General features: G+C 46.8%; 1 protein-coding gene across 1 annotated transcript in view; it reads right to left on the bottom strand.

The window, feature by feature from the left end:
- Nucleotides 1–15824: 15824 nt before the first annotated feature.
- Nucleotides 15825–22815, bottom strand: part of GALNT16 (polypeptide N-acetylgalactosaminyltransferase 16) — a gene marked incomplete at both ends in the record, with an annotated part of 69081 nt that continues 62090 nt past the window's right edge. The window contains 2 exons of the mRNA XM_084262676.1: nucleotides 15825–15962; nucleotides 22247–22363. Of these exons, the coding sequence (XP_084118802.1) occupies nucleotides 15825–15962; nucleotides 22247–22363 (255 nt within the window). The remainder of the gene's footprint in view (nucleotides 15963–22246; nucleotides 22364–22815) is intronic.

Here is a 22815-nt window from a genome sequence, read left to right as displayed (position 1 = left end):
TTCCAGTATTTTCATGGTGAATCATTCTAGGAGTTAAGTAGGATGAAATTTTGCAGTTGTTAAATGAAGGCAAATAAACAATGCCTCTTATTAAAAATACTGATTCAGTATGTTCCTCATTCTACCAGCTTGTTTTCAACTTAAAGCGAACCAGCCATGTGGGCTCTTTCCTGGTTGTGAAAATTGCAGGGGACATGCCAAATCTCTACTCATCAGGAACATGGGATCTAACATGGCTCTTCCTTCATTGATAACCTAACATTTGGTCTAGGATAAAACATTTTTCCTTTTTCTTGGGTTTGGTTCTGGTATAGTAAATACAAAATGAAGGCCAGTAAACAGTAAGTAATTTCTCCTGTAGAGCAGAAAATGGGTGGAAGGTGCCTTAGAGCAGGCAGTAATAAATGTTTCTCCTTTATGAAAGGGACTGTGTGAAGGTACACTTTTGGGGAAGTAAAAGGTAAATGAGCTTTAACTTCAAGGTTAATTCACATGAAAGTTTGGGGATTTTTTAACACTTCAGTGGTCATGTCTGTAGTAGAAGTTTTCATGGAACTGGAAAATGTGAGTAAATGTTTCTGTATACCTCTGGGGTATACAGGTAAGATTGCCTTCTGCTGGTAGAATGATGCTGTTTGCAGACCACTTTAAGAGAAGGGATTGGGCATCATATTTTCCCTTTGTCACCCAGCTTCAAGTCTTGGGATATTTTTTCCCCTTGAAATAAGTTACTAGTTAAAACTCTCTAGGGCATAGTTCCTGAGTGCATAGTTCTCCATCTTCCTTTAGAGTTGCCAATCACTTTATTAACTATTCATGAAGCAACAGGTAGTCCGGAAGGAACAGAAAATGCTGCAGCATCTACCTGATGTGGAATTGATTAGCAAGAAGACTCTGGACATGTCTGTCCATCTAATCACTGCCTTCAGAAATACTGTGAGGAGGGTTATGAGCACTGAAACATAGAAAGTGGTAGTAGATAGTCTACTAGCACTATAGAAACACTGCTCTAGCAGGCCAGGTGACAAATTACTTTGCAGTTTGCTTCTTGGCTCCCTTCCAGCCAAGGATGGCAGTGGTGTGTTTAGGACTTTCTCCAGTTGCACCTATCCAGCACTTCTACTAAAGAGGTCCCAAACATTTGCCTGCCTTCAGCTACTTTCAATGTGAGTTTTGTCGGCAGCATTTTGCAGGTAAAACCATAAACAAATGGCGTGAGTACAGGAAGTATTGGAAATGAATCTGTCATCCTGTCCATGCTTCCTTCATAAAGAATAGGTGTAAGTAGCAGCCTTGGTCATACCTACTACAGTAAGGGAATAAATGTTAAAGTAGATTCCATTGGCTGTCTCTGCAGTGGAGCAGTACGGCCCTGTAAAACAGGGATACCGAATGCAGTCCAGAGAGACAGGATTTTTTTAAAGCAAGTCCATGAAACAAACCTCACCTCGGTTCAGTGGGATGTACGAGCCCCCATCCACCACCAGGAGTGCAGAGCAGCCCCAGTGCTTGCCCAACTTCAGCTTGGCTTGTGGAGCCATCAACTGCTGCACCGTTTCTAATCATGGAATAGGCAAGTCTTCCTGTGGTCTCTGGGCTGCCTGCTGCTCGTTGCAAGTTGTGGTATGACCAGAATGGTACAACTCCTTCCTTGACGTGGCTGTTTGCTGAGTAGTAGGGTGAAGTTCTGAGAGATGACTGAACTGATCTACCAGGTCTGTGCTTTTGGAAAGCATTGTGCTGCTCTGCACTATGTACAGAAGACAGGTGTTGTGGGGAGTGGGAGAACAGGACTGCTGAGCAGCACCAGCAAGCAGAAGAGCTGGTCACTTGAAAAGAATCTGAGGTTTTGAGAACAAGGTCAAGTGCCCTAGATGCTGCTGGAGAAAACAGGAGAGAGAGAGAGAGAAAGTGTGTGTGGGGGTGGGGCAGGGGGGGAGAGAGAGACCAATTTTACCTACCATTGCATGCTTCTGCCAGTCAGTAATGCACTTGGTTTAATTAATCCTTTGGTACAAAATCTTGCAGCCAGCTGAAGGACCTAGGTCTGCTGTAACCCCACAGGGATTAGAATTTGAGTTGTATTCAACACCACAGTAACTGGGTCCCTCTCCTACAGGACTCTCACTCTGCAGCCTCCTTCAGTGTGCTGAAAGCGATTGTGAAAAGCAATTTGGTTCTGTATTTCTGCTTTGAGAGCCAGGTAGTTAAAATAGCAGCTGCAGTTTCTTCCATCATCATGTTCTTTTAAAATAGACTGAAATCATGACATCCATCACAACACATCATAAGCAAAGCAGGGAAGTAGCAGCCCTGTCATTACATCAATCTGTTCTCGTGTTTACTGTGCCATAGACAGCAGGGGACAAAGTAGTAGCCAAGACCACCTTGTTATCTTTGATGGTAACTAGTACGTGTGCTTTAAGAAAAATGTTTGCCAGGAATGGAGACTTCACAACTCGCAGTATTTTTCAGACTGAAGGAACCACCAGATTTTCCATTTAAGAAAGGTAAGAAAGGTGCAAAATTGCTGATTGTGATCCCACTACTGTATGTCAAGCAATGAGCTTGAGGGATGCTCCTTAGGATGCCTTACTCCCAGAGGGGAGGAGGAAATGCTACAGCTGCTTTGCTTTCAAGTACGTAAACAGTTAGGCACATCTGCAGTTCCCAGTGCGCAATGGCCTGATTGTACTGGAACTCAGCTGTGTTGGAAACACACACAATCCATCAAGAACTTCACTAAACAGTGAAAGAACAAGGGTAGCTGGATTACAAGTATGAAGTAATTTCAAGCTCTTGTTTTTTCAATTGCTACAAAACCATTAAGTGTCTGCTCTTCCATTTTCTCCCCAGACACATGGTTTGGGTCACTGATGGACACAGGCTCGTGGGCTAGGTGTCACTTTGATCTGATACACACAAGTGGTCTATGTGTGGGTTGTTTTGTTGGCTTGGTTTTTTTTGTTGGGGTGTTGTTGTGGAGTTAGTTTTGGGGTTTTTTTTCTTCCTACTTGAGTGATGTTTTCAATGGGTGTTTTGCAGGGAAGTTCAAAGTGTCTGTGCAGACCTCAGGTAGATCAGGAGGTGCAATAATCAGCATCTTTCTCCACTGCATTTTCCTCATTGTTTCCACTAGTTTGGTGCTTTGGGCATGGTGTCATGAGAAGAGGACTAGAGATGATGTAACTAGCACATAGAGTTACTGTTTAGGAGTGGTTTACTCATGGGCTTCATCAATACCCACAAAACACTTGCCCCAGAACACAAGTGGTACCACAAATTACTTGAAATATCTACTTCATGGCACTGAGTGGTTGCTAAAGTTTTAAAGTTAAATGCAGTTAATAATACTGATTTTGCCACATCCATGTTTTGTTGAAGTCCAGTGCTTCAGCACTCTTGCAATTCCTTCTCCAGATGAGTTGTAGAGACCTTGGCAACTGCTTGCTGCTGCTATTTTGATCCTATGCCCTAGGAGTATAAACTCATTTATACAAACTCCATCTGAGTCCATTTAGAGAACTATATTGAGAGCCCTTGCAATAAAGCCCAATTAGAAATGAGAGCACAGAGAGTATTGATCCCCTTAAAACCTTTTACAGCTTTCAGGCTCTGCTTGGTCACTCATTGCTACAGCAGGCACCGAGCCTTTCCTGCCAGGTCCCTTTCATTAGCTTGCTGGGATTATGGTCAGATTAAGATGTGACTGAACAGATCAACTGGTGGGGGTGCCTGGGGAATGAGGGAGAGCCCCCCAAATAACCCTTGTCACATATGCTCACAGTCCTCTGGGTCAAGTTTTATTACTAATTCAGAGGAAATTTCTATGGCAGTGCTTGCTGCTTCTCTGAGCAACACCAAAAGGACCCCAAAAACAACCCTTTGAGATTTTGAAATCACTGTTACTAATGGACATGGTGTCTGGAGGCCCTGCGTTCACAGAGGTCACAGATGATGGCATCACCACACATAGCACACCTGCAAAAGGGTCCCATGACCCTAACTCAAGACCCTCCACCCTGTTTGCAGTATATTACAGGCTAAGGAATCCCTGTTGTAACGAAGGACATGTTATGCAAATGAAACATCTGAATAAGAACTTTGGGAAGTGTGCACCAGGAAGAACGAATGGCACCCCAGCCAAAATATGGGGCTCAAAGTCAGGCGATTTCAAACTCTTTTCCAGACTGTATCCTAGAGGGTGTATGGTGTCCAGAAGCCCAGATCCAAAGGGTGGAGGTGGGATTTGAATCATTAGATTTTGCACTGGAATCTAAAAAAAGACTATTCAGCTGTAGTCCAAGGCCAGATTCACCACAAAGACATCAGCTCCATCTTCACAATTCAAGATCTGCTCCAACACCCATCCAGAAGCCCTTCAGTCTCAGCTGTGCTCAGACCATCTCTGAATAAATGCGAAGAAAGCTCACAAACAGGGTGTTTCCCCATTCCCCTAGATTTGGTAAGCCCTCCCACAGCACAGTCACTGCAAATAAACATAACAACAAAAGGCCAGTCACTGCTTTCTCTGTTTCACCAAGCCATACAGGCTTGGCTGAGGCTGGCAGGAGGGATTAGAGGGCACTCTAACACTGACCATCTTGAAATCCCTGCTGTGGAGTATCTGAGGACAACCTGCACCAGAGGGAAAGTAATTACAGTTTTCCAGCAGCAGCTGGGATATTTGCATGGCAGGAAGGTCCTGCATTCTAGGCGCTGCTCCAAAGGCTGTTTATGAACTTGAAATTAAATAGTTACGGAGTAAAAATGCAAAGTAATTCCTGAAGCAATCTCAGGCTCCAGGCCTTGCTCCAAAGATGGAAAGCTTTTGAACCACTAGGCTGGAATCATTCATCATCTGTCCAAATTAAGGTTTATTATCATGTGAGGCATAAAGTAGAGCAGCTTCAGGAGGCAGAGCTAAGAACAGCTCCATCTTGAGCAACCCCAGTTTCCCAGGAGGTCTCTTCTTTCCTTACCATATCACGTTGGTACGAGGGCGGGAGTGATTCCTGACAGCCACGTGAGGTGCAGCAAGCAGACCCCATCCTATGGATTTCCCTTAGCAGGAGGCTTCACTTGCTGCAGGAAGGCTGCTATAACAACCCCATGGGGTTCATAGTTCAGCCTGTGCTAAAGACATTCCTGGGCAAAGGGTCTACAGCTGTGCTGGCAGCTGCTGGTCCTGACAAGGGCTCTTGGATGCTGCAAGCAGCTACCAGTGACTCAGCTGGGTCCTTTTTTGACTGGGAAAGAGATGCTGCAAGGATAGTTTAAAGCCAGCTTTTCTACCATCCTGCCCCTCTCAAACTCAGTGCTAAGCTCATCTCCAGTTTGGGAACCCTGCTTAGGTCGGTGCCATGATAGTGTCATTCGGTGACACTATTTATTTTTAATGTCATCAAAATGAAGCTGGGAGGAGGGGAAAAAAAGGGAATAGTTTTGCCCTTCTCACTCAGGACAAAAGATTTGTGCTCAAGAAACCTCCCCTAGATCTTCAGCACTTCCAGACACCTGACAAACTCCTGTCAAAAAAGTTTAGAGTAAACAGAAGTGATGTGTGACAGGTTAAGTATTGCTAATGAACATCAGGTGTTTGCAGAGAAAATGGCTCCTCGTCTTGGATATGGTAATTATTTTAAAAATCTATTTAGCATTTAGATTGCTTACGGGGAGAAGAGCTTGGAGCAGCTGATTGCCTTGAAAAAATGTACTGGCATTAAGTGGGTCTCTTTGAACGTTGCTTTCATCTTCTCAGACAGAAAGCAGAGGTGATGCTTCAGCTTGGAATAATTGGAAGGACTTTGACATCATTTGGTTATCCTTATAATGCGTAGCCTCTAGTTAAAAATAAGAAACAACCAACCAGCCAAACAAATAAAACCCACCAACCCAAACCCAAACCTCACACAGCAGCATCTAAGAGAGTTAAAATACAAAAGGTTAAAGGTGCTGCACCGAAGCCTTGAGAGGAGCCAAGAAAGAGCCACCCCAAGCAGCAGACCCTGCGGTACGCTTTTAGACTCAGCTACATCTGTCGCATTTTTAATGCCCATTTTCATCAACAGATACAGCACCATCAGCTCTCACAGGCTGATTTAGGCTAAACAAAACTCTGCACTGTGCCAGCCTGTGCCAGTGAGCCTGGTCTAGGGGATGGTTTAAAACTATGCAGGGCTGTCCGAAAGGACAAAGCAGCCTGTAAGCCTAATACACCAGGCTGAGCAATTTGGAATCAAGCCTCTGCTATAGTTTGCTATGTTTCCTCACAAATCAGAGAAACAACCTAGAAATAAGGACGTCTGCCTCAGAGAGGTCCCTCCATGCCCACATTGCTGCAGCATCATTTACATTCCTCCTGCCCCACAGCACATTCAGCATCAGAGGCAGTCCAGATGGAGCCCGCTCAGTCAAGCCTTCAGTGACACAGCAGCTGTCGGTGGGCTGGTTTTAGCAGGGGGAAGTATGGGTGTATTGAGCAGCATCGTGGATACACAGTCTGCAGGGTGTTTAAAAGAGAAGAGAGGTGATGCTAGACGCAGAGGGAGGATGGGTGCTGAGCATCCCCTGAGCACTGCCAGTACAGAAGGCAGACCTGCTCTATTTCTCACCTTCCCTGTAGCCATTTCAAGGTTGAAATGATGTATGTTGCTGCAGGAAAACAAAGCAGGATAGCCACCGAGCTCCCCACTAGCCCTCGTTCTCACCTGCTTCAGGCCAGCTCTCTACTGCAGCTTCTGCCACAAAGCCTGTGACTGCTGACTGGCAGCGTTCTGCCCGCCACTCACGCTTCTCAAAGCCAACTGTAGCAAAATGCACATTCAGACATTTAGCCCAGGCAGAAACAATGGCTTAGGCTGAGTCTGTTTCCCAAATCAGGCTAGTGTACACACTAATGGGTAACACTCCCTCCAGCCCCGCAAAGAGGGAAGAAAAAATGCAGCCATTGAAACCAGCCATTGATTTCTGCTAAGAGAAATGCTTCTCTGTTCCAGCTCCTCACCTGCAAAGCCTGCTTCAAGACCAGAAGGGAGGAAAGCAGAAGTAAAGTGAAGCTGATGGCAAAACAAAATACAGCAACACTTTCACTCTCATTTTCCTGCCTGGCTGGGACGGCCAGGTAGGACAGGACGTGTGGGCTCACACTCCAGCTGCAGGGTGGTCACTGCTGTGGACAGCAGAGCAAAGGAATCAGCACAGGCAAACCAGCCCAGCATGGGCACAGTGGCTTAGGCAGCTTGTGCAGCCCACCCTGAGCTCCAGGCAGCGCTGGCTGCATTGCAATTGCTTGCTGAGCCCAGTGCCTGAGGAAGGGAGGGAGGGCCTGTGCCTCTCACGCCACAACGCAAACACTGCAAACTCAGATTGCTCAAGGAAAGAAAACAAATAAACAAAAAAAACCCTTAAACAACTTTCAGGAGAAGATGGATTAGGAAACACCAATAACAAAAACTGTTCCTGTTTGCCATGGAAGAAAGTGCTTTTCTAAGGTGGCTGAATTAAACATCACTTCCTGTGGCAGCCAGATGGAACCATTCCCAGTTTGGAGAAGGCAAGGGAGCACTGGGAGTTGATGTGATTGGTTTGCAGTCATGAAGGATCACACCTGAGCACATAACACATCCTTTTTGCGCAGTCCCTTGGTAAGATGAGGCAAAACATGTAATTAACTGTCCCCATTATGTGTTCTCCACTGGATTTCCAGCCATAGCACTGGTGGCTCTTGTGTTTATTTTAAAAAGGAAGGAGTCACTGGGATGAAGGATGGAAAATATCTTCTAGGTCAGGTCTGGTCAGACTTGGTCTGATCCTGAATGAGGTCCTGACTTGGGAACCATGTTTCAGAGAAAGCCAAGGAAAGAAGCAGGTGGAGGTGTGGCTGAGTTCAACATCTGAGCTGGGACATCAGCCTCAGCTCACCCTGGTGCCTCACATTCTGCTTCAACCTGAAATACACAGACCCCCTCATAGCAGTGCAGCCCTGCTGCTGACTGTGTAACATCCCTCAGGTGGGAGTCAGGCTTGACAGTCGCAGCCTCAGCACCCTTCCTCCACGTCCCGCTGGCTGGCACAGGCCAAGCTGTCCCCTAAAATCAGAAGGGGGACAGCTTGCAGAAGGTCTGAGGGCATCAGGGATTAGAAATGAGAGACAGGTCTGCGTTGTCTTCAGAGCCTGACCACAGCTGCCTTGTCCTAGAAACACCCTAGCCATCACAGGAAGGCTCTGGCTCCTTTCACACCCCTTTCTTTTTTACCCTTTTGCTCCACTGCTGTGAGGGCTCACAGGCACTCATCAGCCATCTTCCCATTTTTTCTACTCTGGAAACCGTGGCCACATTTGAGTACCCTCACACCTAGCTCAGCACCTCCCCTTCCACTGCTTTTCTGTGTGCAGCACACTGGGAACACCACCGCTGCTCCTTCTTAGCAAGGGCAATATTCAAACTGTTACCTTGAAAATACACCCACATTGACATGATTTCAGGTTTGTCCTCATTATGTGTTGGGAGGACGGGAGAACCAGGCATTTTGGTGGGTGAAGAAATCCAAACTGACTCTAGGGGAACATAGAAAGAAAGATGTCATCTCTTCAAATAAGCTGCTTTCTCTACAGAAAGATGCCCTACTTCTTTGCAACAGCAGCATGTCTGCAGGTTAAAACTAAACGACCATCAGGAGATCCCACAGCGGCCCCACAGGGCACTGACATGTGCCAGGATGAAGAGGGATCTCAAGAGCTGCAGTGAAGGCCTTGAGCGCTCATGACCACTCTGGGAACCAGCATTCACCACGTTTACAGGGAGCTCAGGAGATACAGAGATCCAGAGTCAATTGAGACAAGACGGGGAGAAGTTGAGACAGGCGAAGAGGTGTGGAGGGACCCATGGGTGGATTTTTTTGGTCAGTAACCTCATTTTGTTCAGTTCATGCTCACAAATTTGAGCATCCCCCCTAGGCACCAGCCAGCTCATCACTCAGTGCACGGCCACTGTCACTGCCAAGCTCAGCCCCGCTGCAGGCAGGGGTAAGCAGCATTGCTATACTAGTTTCCATGGAAATCATAACCAGAGAAGCTGTTTTCCACCAAAATTACATTAAAATAGAATTTTTGTCCCCAATGGATTATTTTGTTACTGTTTTCTCTCATTCTTCTTTTCACACCGTGCGGGTGACTCTGGGTTTATGTTGATGGTGCAGATTTGCAAGGCGCAAGTTTCATCGATGCGTCGAGCAGAAACCACCGTTTCCATTCAGATGGGATGTGCCTGGCTGGGAGACAGGCAGGTCTGAACACTTACCCAGTGTCATGTCCAGGACAGAGGTACCACCCTGCTCCACTGGTCAGTGACAGGTGGGATCGAAGCGGCGTTTCTCCAGCAGAGACAGGTCAGTCAGAAAAGTGAAGTACAGTGCCCCCCACACCCAGCCTCCCATCGCCCAGCAGCACGCTGCGGCTCAGCAACACTTTTCACAAGGCTATGGACTGTTTCACAGGTGTTTGCAACCCCCCTTTCAGAAACAAAGCCCTAGGAATGTGGATGACAGCCCCTCTGCCTTGTGCCCATGCTGCAGAGTGGCAGGGGGTGATGCCTCCTGCCCACACGTGTGCAGAGAGCTCTCCACTGGAGAAGCAGAGCCAGAAGCATGCTGCAAACACCCCATTTGTTTTCATGGGGCAGAGCAGGGCTGGTTTTTTGCTACCATAGCAGCAAAACAAACACACTGAAGACAGGTTTTGTTTCAGGTAGATCTAAACATCTAATTTCAACATTTGCAGTTCTCTGGGCTTCTCTGCTTCTGTTTGAAATGCTCACAAGTCACAGTGAAGGACTGTCGTGGTTTAACCCCAGCCAGCAGCTGAGCACCACACGGCTGCTCGCTCACTCACTCCCAGTGGGATGGGGGAGAGAATTGGAAGAGGAAAAGTGAGAAAACTTGTGGGCTGAGATAAAGACAGTTTAACAAGTAACACAAAAGCTGCATACACAAGCAAAGCAAATCAAGGGATATGAATATGTTTATTGATAAAACACAAAGGGTGCAAGGGTGTTTGATAATTAACACGACAGTGATTAAGGTTCACTGGTAAGGTAATCTTATTTAGTGCATAGAGAATAGGGTCAGATGGAGCTGTCTGGGAGACCCTCCCATTGAATCATGAGGTTCAGAAAGGATGCCCTTGCTTTCTAAAGTCCTACTCAGAGAGGAGCCTAGGTGTGGCTGGATCCAGTCCTAGTCCCAGACTTGGCCAATGGTTTATGTCCAAAGGATTATATATGCACAGTCGATCCTTTATACTTCTCAGCTAACATCCCAAAGTTTAATGCACTTATTCCCAACTCACTGGATCTGTTGTGGCAAGGATTCTCTTGACCTCCAGGAGTAACCTTGAGAGGCATCCTTTTCAAGGGGAGATCCTGATGTGCAGCCCGCTGTCGTCTCAGGAGAGCTCAGAGGGCTCTTGGGCTGCTCAATATTTATGGAGTAAGATGATTGGCTCAGAGTCATATTTACATACCACCCTCAGGTGCCAGTGGGCACTGACCAGCACTCTGTCCAGGTGGGCACATTAGCATAGACAGCCCTTGGCTATTGTGTTGTTATCTGTCTTCCCCAAATCACTGTGAGACAGATGCAGACATCACAATCACCACCAATGGTTATCAATTAATCCAGATTTACGGGAAAAAGTCAGGCAAAGGTGGGAGCAGTGGGGGAAGCATACCATCACAGTCCCCTCACAACTCCCTGTGCACCCCCAGCCGTCCTGCTGGTGGGGTGAGAGGAGCAGAAAAGACCTTGACTTATTGCTCAGCAGGGATGCAGTCATCTCCCTGTGATCAACACTGCTTTCAGCAAAAATCCAAGTCACAGCCCCATACCAGTTACTGTGAAGAAAATTAACTCTATCTCAGCCAAAACCAGGACCGTCCCCTAAGAGGAAGGGATACAGGAGCTCTTCAGCTGTGGTGGCCAAGTACAAAACAAAAGAGAAAGGATGCAGTAAGTGTATTTAGGTAGGATGCTTGCTCCAGGGAAGTCAGGTTTCCCAGCTTCTGCAATTAGCATGTAATTCTGAAGTGCTGAAGAGGTCTGGTTAGAGGAACAGAGAGAGAGATCCACTGCAGCACCCCTCACAGCCCAACAGCACAGGCTTTTGAGAACGAAGAGACACTCATGTAAGGTCTTTGTATGAAGCAAGTCCCTTTCAGTAGGCTGCAGAAAAAGGAGACCTCTAAGCACCTAATTTCTTACTGAACAGTCTGGAGAACATCGCTGTTTCTAAGAAAATCATCTGCTTTCTAAGTGCTAAAAATGAACTATTTGAGTACTTAAAAAACCAAATTGAATCCAAACAACACTTGATTTGCCTTTTGGGACAAAGCATTTACTGATTTGACCCAACTGTGTGACCACTGTGGATGTGGTGCTTGTTTTTAACCTCCTGCAAAGAAATTACTTTACTGTACTTTGAGGCAACTGTTTCTACTCCAAATTCTTCTCTACCTCATAACATGGGAGATCACTGCGTGTCTGACCCTATCCTCCTCAGAGAGGAACCCATTCCTCACTCACCTTTCCCCCTCCCCCCCATTGGGCTCTTCAGAAGACCAGTATTCTGTTTTCTGAGACAAGACTAATTAAAAGACAGGTATAGTTACAGCTGAGAGTCTCCTGGTTTCTAGGGCACTAGTAATCATCACTCAGGATGCATGTGGTGGGACTCCAGGGACACTGCCCAACTGATGTCCTGCTACAGGAGCAGTGCTGAGAGAAAGCCCCAACTCTTCTTTTGATTGCACACAAACACCAGACACCAGGTATCTGTTACCAGGCAGCACAGGAAAGCATTAGCTCTCCCCACCCCAGCCAACTTCCAACACACCTTCACCCTCCTCCCCTCCCTGGTGCAGCTGCATTCTGTAGAGGCACACCCACCTGATCCTAGTTTGAAAAAGCCTCTGTAGGTCAACTAGCAGACAGGTAAACCCTGATTTTAAACTCAAAGCTTCCAAATTGACATTGCTGGCTGGGTTTCTGTTTTGTTGTGTGGTTGGGTTTTTTTAAACATAAGGTAAGATTAGGAAAGCTTACCAGCCTGCTTGGGAAATCACAGTACTTGAGGCTCAGCAAGGTATACAGATAGGAGGAAGCTGTGGTGCTTCCCTGCCCTCAAGCTAGAGGCAGAAGAACGACCTTTGGGAGGCTTAGCAAGGAGTAGGCAGGCTGATAGCCTGAAGAAAAGATCAAGGAAAGAGTTACAGGAAGAACTACTTCCCCCAACTCCCAGCATTTTCTTTCAGCATGTAAAAGCCAGTCCATTAGCTGCTCTTACCTTTTGTCAGGAAGGGTGCTTACCTGCTGAGGCAGCTGAGGAGAGCTTCTTCTGTCATCTCCAACCACTATGCCATGGTATCCTAGAAAACTCTCTCCCAGGTCCTGTGGTATCCCTCTAGAACCAACCCAGGAACCCATGCAAAGAACTGGGGTACAAACCCTGTGAGAGACAGAGGTAGGGACCAGGCAATAACGCACGGAGGCTCTTTTCTGATGGGAAGTTGAGTGGGAACAAGAACAGGCTGAAACACTTGTTTCAAAGTGGATTTTATTCCAGGCATTAAACAGATTCTGGCACATGCTTTCTTCAAGAAAAGGGAAAACAAATCTGGGCTCCACATTAATTACATCTGGCAAAGTGCAACTTACGAGTGAGTGGGGAAAATAAGCCTTCTGAAATTGGTTTCTGTACAACAGCAGTTTCAGCTCCTCTTAACTAACCCCCCTTGGTTCAAAGCACATGAAATTACACTGGGTGATCTGATACAATAACAGCTTTCTTAAAAGGTGTTGCCAAGGCAAATGCTCTGTCTTGACAGTCCAGGGGGCTGTTTAAAGTAAACAGGAAAACAAGGGTGAGCAGCTGCTTGTTCCGACTGTTCAGGAAACAAATCACTGGGCCAAATTGGAGGGCTCAGTCAGTTTGCTTTCAAAAAACCCACCAGAGTCCAGTTCTGCAACATGGCACTGCGTGAACCTTGGAGGGGGAAAAGACATGGATAAAATTGTTTCTCCTTCCCTTCAGTGCAAGGGAAATGGAAAGTATGCTGATACTGAATTTGGACAAGGCTTCATTTATTCTGAGGAGAAGTTTCGTTTGCCCACTCTTGAAAGGAGCCTTTTGTAAAGTACCTCCTTCTCAGCAACTGCAACACCTATTGGAAACCAACGGCTCCCAAGAGGACGTACAGAGAGGTCTGCACTGGGCCTGCAGGAAGGTCCTGTGGGCAGTGCTTTAGCTGACAGCAGAGTGAGCAATGGGGAGGTGACCTCAGGAGCACGTGTCCAACACTGGGTAAAGTTAGGGCCCTGGTAGCGTCTAACTGTAGGGGTAATTCAAGTTACCGACTCAATGCAATATTAAGCACATTGCCCACCTTTTTCCCTTTTCCCCCTCTGGCCAGGGCACCTGAAGACAGAGAGTGTGCCATCTTCATCTGCCCCAGCTGACAGCCCCAAACAGATGCCAGTTCACACCCTGACAGGGGGTGAGCAGTAGGAAGAGAGGCACAAATCGACATGGGCAGCCCAGGTACCTCTGCTCCGGGAGCGGTCAGTCACCTCCAACGCTGGAGCCAAGCACAAAGTCAAGGGCAGCAGCCGGCACACTGACAAGAGCCCTTTGAAGCAGGGCTGGCCCAAAGCTTGGAGACTCTATATAAGCAGGGCTCCTGTGGTCTGCAGCAGTCAGGAAAATTGTTTGTAGAGGAGCTGGGTCCTCGTCCCAGTACGGTTATGAAGAAGGAACTGCAAGAAAGCTGCACACAGACAGCGGGAGCAAGAAGGAAGGAAGCAGTACCAGGTAGAGGAGTGAACAAACGTGCTGCTACCAGCAACTCTTATGCTGCTGGAGAGTGAAATGGAGGAAGCTCAGATGGTCCATTTAGGATGCATTTTGATGAAATAACTCAATCCTTTAGCACTTCACTGTATACAGAGCTTATGTGCAGTACCTACGTTTTGCCAGGTATGTGAGAACTTGATGTTCCTGTCTCCTACTGCCAAATGATGCTGTTCTGGAAATAGCATCTCCTGCACATTCTTGTTTTAAAAAGCTATTGCTATCAGGATGGCATCTCTTTCCCCCTGACACGTCTGCCTGTCCTGCCCCCTTTCTGCTCCTAGGCTGTTTTCTTTCCACTCTCCACTCTTTCCTGTCGACAGTGGCTCAGGCCCAAAGCATCTTGATTATTGAAAGAGAAATCTCTGAGGAGTCAGCGTCCCCATTCCCACATAGAAGTGTAGCTGCACCATGCTATAAACTTGAGACTAAAGCAAACTGCCTCCTGAGTTTTTACAGTGAAGGCAGGTCATTCATCTAGGTAAACAGTGTTGAGATGGTGAGCTGATGTCCAAGCGAAGGGGGAAACAGGAAAAGAGCTCCTGCCACCTGGCTGATTTAATTTTTTAAATAAAAGAACTGAGAACAGAAAACAAATCATCTGTTTCTCACACAAGCACTGTTGAGAACATGCAGTATCTGTTCTTTTGTCAACTGTTTGGGCTAATACTAAGGTAGAAGAAAGAATTAAAAAGGGATACAAGCATAATCAAAAGCTGACAGCTGTTTAAAATCCAAATGAACACCAGATCAGAAAGGATCCAGGCAAACAATTGCCTACTGAAGGTGGCTTCACCACCTGGTTCCCCTGTCTGGTTCTTGGAGAGGAAGGTTGGTTTAAAAAGCCTAGTTCCAATAAGAAAATGTAATAGATTTATTAGGAAAAGGTAATGTTGTGAGGATTATTTATTTTTATTTGAATAGGTAAGCTTCCTGTGGCAGGTCTGAAAACTCACACTCAGCTACAACTGACTGGCAGCTGGGAGCAGGTCTGGGATGCTAGCTAGAGACACCAGCTGTCTTCTCTATTTCCAGAACACCAAGGAGAGATCCCTCAGCACAGGCCTGTACTGTGGCAGCATTTGTGCAGGGGGCAGTTTCAGCTTCACCAACTCACCTCCCCAAGGTGCCCACCAGGAGGAAACCCAGGAGGTCAGCTGGGCGACGCAAGTGGCACAGGCCCAGGTCTTTCCACCTCCTCCTTCTTCGGGGAGAGAGGGGGAAAAGCAACTAGACGGAGGGGCTGAGTGGCTTGTCATGCCAGGCTGTGTTCACAAGGGCCATGCAGAGCTGGAAAGACAGCAAGAGGGCTGTGCACCTACCAGGGGCAGCAGCAAGCCTGCCATGATGTAGGGGGCTGCATCCCTTCTGCCTCCTGTGGTGGGTAACTGGGTGGGCTCCTGCCACAGGCCTGAGCCAAGTGCAGTGGCACTGTCAGCCTGTGCTGCCCACAGAGCTCCATGCTTCTCCTTCAGGGTGGGGTGCAGCACAGGAAGAGTGTAAAGCCAGGGATGCCAAAGAGCTACCAATGTTTGTGTAAGCATTGTTCAAGCTGTTGGACCGAAGGCTGTGGGCTCTGAATGCACAGAAAGGAGTGGATGAGGAGAGCTGCAGCGCAGCTGTAGTCACTGTAGTATTGGCCTGGGTCCTTCCCCATCTCTGGGTGCAGCTGTGCACACACATCAGCCACAAAGGAGAAGTTAAGAAAACAGATGGGAAGATTTCAACAAGTCTCCCCTCTCTCACCTCCAGCGTCTTCTCTGAAAAGCTCATGAACACCAAGTGCTCAGCTGAAATGGCAGCTTGCAGATGGGCACAATGAAAACATTTAGGGTCAGACATACAAAACCATTCCTCCCTTCCCAATCCTCTTCTGTTCCCCAAGTCTCATGCACAAAGAAACAAGATCTCTGTGCTACCATCATGTTGCTTGTAGCAGTTCCCACTGTTGGCCAGGTACATCTGCTTGGCAAGGGTTCGTCACCACTCTCCCAATCTGGTTTTCCAGGCAGAGACCACTGACGAAGTGCTGAATGAAAGTGCCTTTCATCTTCCACTTCTGTGAGAAGACAGAGGAGAAACATGCCATTACCTATATTCCACCAGGGAACTGTGGGACCAAGCTGGAGGAGAAGGGCTGAGCATAAACCTCAAGTAATCCCCAGCAACTGAGGAGAATGAAAATCTGCCTTCCCAAAGCACTGGTTTCCTGTATGAACAATACCTGGAGTTTGAGTTTAGCTGAATTATAGGGCCAGATATTCAGAAGCATCTCAAAGGCAAACAACACAAAGATCCGCAATTAGTGGCATTTTCCAAAGCACATTATATTCACAATTCCCCTGCCTTTCTTTGTCCTGCATCTCTAGGCATCCAGATACCTGTCAAAACCTGAAACCCTCCTATGGTTTCTTTGCAATCCACAGAAAGGAAAGCACCAGAAGTTCTCCCAACACCGAAAGCAATCCATCCACAGAAAGCAAATATGACACTTATTGCTGCTTGAGATAGATCATATCTCTCTCTCTCTTCCATGTCCCCTCATCTCTCCCCTTGTAATATTCAAGATTTTTATCAGCACTACAGCGAAAGCTCTTCATAGCCCTGCGCCCTTCTCAGCTGGCTTTTCTTCATAATCTTATCTGTCCTGCCAACATTTCAGTTTGTAAGTGTCCATTTGATAGCTTCTTGGTACATATTGCTCTGCTTCCTGCAGTGCTGTCCTCTGGGTCTGCTCCCCTCAGAGCATATCCTCAAGGTCCCACATGTAACCCCTTCGAGGAAGGTCCACTTTGGTTGTGCTGCCTTCCAGGAAACAAAGCACACATGTTTGAATTGCAACATCTGCTGGGAAAGGGCTGTACCTTCCATTCCTGCTGGAAAGAACTGGGACCATTGTGGCTGATACTGAAGAGGAAAAAAGCAGAACCGAGTTTGTGGACTTGGGATCTCCCAGGTGAGGCCATGCCATTTCCCTCCAGTGGGGCACAGCTCAGATCAGCAGGTTATTGGATTGAGGGCTCCAGGGATTTTCCCACCACTCTCTTCAATCACACAGATGACCCAGTCAGAACTAGAGCCTGGGTGCTCAGTCAGTAAACAACTTAGGAATACTATGAGGATGAGACTGATGTGGAAAAAGAAACAGCTTGACAGCACTGATGGACCTCAAGGCTGTTGCAGAAATGGTATGAAAAGGGAATAAAAAATTCCTGCAATATCCAGACAATGTCAAAACTTAACAATATTTTAACTCTTGGGTAATACAGCAAACAGATTGCCACATGCTGCATGGTTTAAGATGTCTAGTTATGCTCACGTATTGCTCACAGCTCTCCTCCAAATCTGTGTGTCGGTTATGTTTCTTGGAGGGCATGGCAGTCTCAAAGCCCAGAGTAATCTGTTGCTCCTGCATCACATATTCCTTCAAGACTAAATACCAGAGGCAGGATCACACTGCCAGTACTGCTAGCCCTGTCTGACAGGATACCACGAAAGGAGAGCATTTTGCAGCAGGAAGAAGCTGGCTTTAATAGGCCAGGGGGCATAGGAAGCTAGTGATGATGGACCTGCTGCAACCCAACACCTACACAGGTCCCAGAGCCATCTGGCTCTCACCTGGCAGAAGTCTCTATGCAAACAGCCATGGAAGAGTTAATACCACAAAGCAGTAGCTGTAATGAGGGAGTGGAAGGCAGGAGGTCTTCTCCCCTGGAAAGCAGAATACTGTGCCTACCTGCTGCGATCTGCACAACAGCCTCCCCACCAGGAAGACTTCCCAGGGTCACAGACACCTCAGTGAAGAGCCTCTTGACCTTCTTCAAAGCACACCTACTGCAGAAAGGGAACCCTCTTCCTTTCCCTGCACCCTCCCCCTAACTTGTGAATTCCCAGCCTCCTCCTTTGCCTTCCTGCATGCATGTGCTAGAGAGCTCCGGCCAGCTGTCTCTCCCACGTACCCCGTAGCTCACCAGAAGACCGTGCTGTGAAGGAAGATGCTGTTAGGAGATCTGCAATGGAGGACAAGGGCAATTACCAAAAGACACTGGTTTTCTTCAGGAGAAAACTAGCACCACTGGGACACTCACTTGTATTATTCCTCCAGATCAGAGACCTGCTGCTGTGTCATCTCTCTGTCATCTGTGATTCCTGTAGGGAGAGTCTACAGCGACAGACACAGCAGGACACCAGCTGTGTCTCCAGCACTCTCACCAGAGCACATTTTCTGCTGCTAACAACCTACACCAAATCAACCAGTTTCTCAAGGAATCACACCACTGGAAAAGTCCAGTGCTTTAAGTCACCCCAGATCCCTATATTCAACAGAAAATGGGTCAAAGATGGGGAAAAGGGAAAAGAAACGCTCCAAAGGTGACAGAGTTGAATAGAAAGCTCATCTGGGCTGCAGAGAGGTGCAACATACATGGAGCTATTCTAAAGCGTACTGACAGTAAGAGCCAAAGTCGGGCTCCTCATCTCACATGGAAGTGGTGTTTTCCAAATGATGGATTCTACCCGTTCTGGCCAGAAATGGCGCTTTGCTGCCCCCTGTGAGGCACCAGAGCACCTTCTCTGACTTCACCTGAACCTCTCACAGGACCCCCCTGCCTGACTGCTAGAGCACAGGATTACCAAGGGCAGCCCAACATCGTATCTCAGACCCTTTGCTGTGGTTTAGCCCCAGGTGGCACTTGCTCACCCTCTTCCCGATAGGATGGGGAGAACATGAAGACAGAGGTAAAATGTCTGGCTTGGGATAAGGACGGCAAAGGGAGAGGGGAATAACATCAGTACTTGGAACATACTAAGTGAGTCATAGGCAATGAATTTGCTCACCACCAGAGCCAATGACCAGCCCATCCCAAACAGCTGCCCCCCATCCCAGGCCAGCTCCCTTTATATACTGAGCATAATGTCATATGGGATGGAATACCCCTTTAGCTAGTTTGGGTCTGCTGCCCTGACTGTGTCCCCTCTCAGCTTGCTGTGAAAATTAACTCTGTCCCAGCCCTATCCCTGAGGGGCCTGGGCAGTAGGAATGGGTGGAAACAGGAGATAGAGCGCTGTCTCACACTGCCAACCACCTCAGAGCTGGGCATCTTAGTCTAAACTGGTCACCTAGAAACATACTTAAGCAGGGGTCCAAGGTACATGCACCTCCTGGGAGGGCCCAGCTTTCTCCACAGACCACAACAGGAGCCCAGACAGCAAACTTTTAAATGACAGTGATGATGCCCATCTTTAGGAAAAACAAAGAAAGCAGAAACCTCTGCAAAGGCAGCCAAACATTACAGGGAGATCTGTCCTCTCCTACAGCCAGACATCATCACTGTCCTGAACTTGGCAGGAAAGCTTTTAGAAGATTTAAGCATTGCACAATCTGAAAAATTTTGGCTTGACAATCTTCCTTGGTCTTCCTCTCTTGTGCAGATGGAGATAATACAGTTTACCAGTCACAGCAGGGTTGGAGATGGAAAAATAAGAATCCATATCTTCTTTGAAATATTGTCTCTTGATTCTCTTCCCCAGTGTCAACCAAATATTTCCTCACGCTTTCATAAAGCTCTCTCTCCATCTCTGTTATCTACCGTTGTGAAGTATTTTGAGGTGGCTGGATGGAACCACTCCAGGTGTAACTACTAAGAGAAAAGTCAGAAAGAGCCAGTCCTCTTCTACCCAATATATATGAGAGCTGAAAGTGTTTACACTGGGGTAATTTTTCAGGGTGATCAAAGTCAGGTACTTTGAGAACAGACAGGTTTCCACTCCTCTTTTCTGATAATCTTTATAAAGTTGCATTTGTCTGCACTTCAGGTAATATGATACACTGGGAATCAAGGTGGGAAAAATTTTCCAATCATGTCCAAAGGCACACAGCACTTCAAATACTGTTTGTCCCACAAGAAAGCCTAGTGTCCTCATTTTCAGGCTGAGGTCATATTCCTTCAGCACACTGTAATGAAATATGGCTGTTTAATAGGATTTCTCAGCATGCTTCTTGTTCTGTTGGGAAATACTGTGCCAGTGTTTCTCATTTTCATTCTCTTGTTTTAGTGCCTGACTCTCACTTTGCCTTCTATTTGTCCTCACTCTAGTACAAATTAGAACACCACTCCCACTGTCAGTCAGAGCCAAACCCAAAGCTAAAGGCAGTAACTTATTGTGTATTCAACTAAAAAATGCTATTCTCCAAATAACATTATGGATGACATCCATCTGGTTGGAAATCCAGTTCTGATTATGCAGAATAGCTCTTGGCTGGTTTTCTGCTAGCAGTGCCAGCTGTTGCTGTTGAATGATCAACGGGATCATGGTGCCAAACACATTTTGGTCCTGGTTCCTCCCAACCCAAGGGAGAATAGTCTGACAGAACCAAAAACCATCTAAATTTTGACTTATTTTGAAGTAATATTCTAGATACGGCTCATAATGTTGTAAAGCCTTTGCTTTAGGCTGACTGTTAGTTAGCACTCAATTTCAGTGTAACAACGTTTACTGTTGTGTTCATGGAAGGAAGGGACCACAACAACATTCCCCAAGAATTCCCACAACAAACTTGAGCATTGCAGGTAGAAGCAGCTGGGTAAGAAGAAATCTGAAATAAGAGTTTGGGGCTTCCAAAAAAGCCCCAACATTTCAGAGCATTTCAGCCCAAATTAGATTAAAAATCCGAACACACGGCTCTCACCTCGTCCATTCAGCCACAAGGTGGTATGGAATGGCATTTTGAAATGCTTAAACAAAATCCTCACTCACAGTCAATTGGCTAAATCATCTGCTAGGTCAAGTCTTTGATTTAAGTGCAGTTTGTTCACATAAGGTAATGGAAAACAACAGTTCACAACCTTAAGCGTGTGTGCATGTCTCTATAACGAGCCTATATATAATCAACACATCAAGGCTCAATAAATCATATTCCAGCAGCAGAATGAGCCTGCTTGTGTTAGTGTGGATTAATCTCTCTTCTGGCTGATAGGGCTTGCGCTGCACCCCCTTTCAGGGGACCCTTGTCTTCCATGACAGGGAAGGCGGGGAAAGACAGCTGATTTTGGCAGCTGCTAGAGTCCTCTGCTGCCAGGGAGGAAAATGCTGCAAGGCACCCAAGGGGAAGCTAAGTGACCTAATTACACAGCGAGGGGGTGAGTGATTACAAACAAGAAAAAGGAGCAGGCGAGCACAGCCCACCTGAGATATCCTTGCAAGGCTAATCCGAGTTTTCCCAGCGTATTCACAATGACAACTCTGCAAGACATTTCTGCATTAACCAACCCCCCAGAGGAAAGTCTACACATGCCTTCCATAAATGGGCAAGACTGGATTTCAGTGCTTTCTTTCAGGAAGAACTAAATTCAGAGATTCATACAGCATTAAAAAGTACTGACAAAAGAGGATGCTGACAAGGACTGGTAGAAAGCTGAGCCCTCTCCTACTTTTGGGCTAACAAAACAATAGATGTGTCAGAAAACACAGAAACAGCATAGCCTTACATGACAGATGACAGAAAATGTGTTCTGTCTCGGTGCAGAGGGAAGCATGGGAATCAAGGATGAAACAAGCCCAGTCCACTGTCTACCAGCGCTGCGTTGTCACCTGTGGTGTTTTGCCCAGGTCTGATAAGAAGGCACGTGACATCTCTGCAAGGGCACCCTGAGCACTGCAGAGGCGATCTCTTACCTTGTGCTGTAAGGCAAAGTGACTTATGTGTCCTGAGAGATCAGGGATGCGCATCTTGGCAACAGCATGAGAGTCACAGAGCTGCATTTGGTTGGGAGCACTGCATTTTGTTTGGGACTCTACTGCTGTGTGTTTTTCCTCAGGGAGCCGTTTGGGTGGAACACACGGTGCTTTATGTCAGTCAGGATTTCTCAAATGAGTTGCACACACTAATTTTAAAGGTTGTTCACATGTCCAAAGACAGCACAAAGAACAGTTCTCTCACTTCTAAATAAGTAAACAAACAATAGCACACACTGCCCTTCCCTTGAGTATCTCCAAGCATTCACTGGTTACCAACCCCTCTGATGCTGTGCTCTATCCATACACCCATCTGGCTGAACACAAATGTATCCATGGAGTGAGGCTGGGGCACTGGAGGTAACCATGTGGCTGAGAGCCCCAGGCAGTGCAGATATCCACATACTAGTGTGTTCTGTGGTCCCCACTTTGGGTGTGGGCAGTCGTATGCATTTGAGCTTATGAAATACACCAGAGAGGGACAGATGGAAGAGGGAAGAGACTTTTGGACACTTTGGTAGTACTGGCTTTGCCCCTGTGTACTGCACTGATGTAGGAACACTGGTATGTGGCAATGGAGGGGTTAAAAACAGGTACACAGTTACCTACCTGTCTACTGTCTTTTTGATTGCAGGCTTCCAGTGTGATTTGAGAGCCAGTAGAGAAGGATGTAATGGAAAGACACTTGTCCTGCTGTCTAATTAGAGGGTCACTGAATACCCACTCCTTTAGCATAAGAAAAAGAAAGATTCCATTAGGATCATAATGGCAAACAAATGGGGGAGAAAGAGTTTTTTCTCTTAGGTATTTCAAAAACTTGTATCCTTTGTTCAGCTCCTACCAATGGCTCCCTGGGAAGACTTCACCCGTTCAGAAGCTGATGCTCAGGCTTGATGCGTCACAACTATTTCAAAGCCTGCAGCTGGCTCCCCTGACCATCTGAGCTGCCTGATTAACCTTGGATTCCATGTAACTCCCTGCTCTGCAGCTTTACTGATTCAGGCCTACAAAGCAGGGGACTCCAAACCCTGATTTACATGACATGCAGCTGCTTCTGCATATTTTACGTAGCAGACATGTTCTGTAATAGGTATCTGGGTCCTATAGATTGTCAAGTGAAGCAAAACACATATAAGCATATCCATGGGCTAACACATATCACCGACACACAGAATGCA

Source organism: Gallinula chloropus (genome assembly GCF_964237585.1).
Source record: "Gallinula chloropus genome assembly, chromosome: 4".
Lineage (NCBI taxonomy): Eukaryota > Metazoa > Chordata > Aves > Gruiformes > Rallidae > Gallinula > Gallinula chloropus.
The sequence above is the reverse complement of the archived record's forward strand: the minus strand, read 5'-3'. Positions and strand labels throughout refer to the sequence as shown.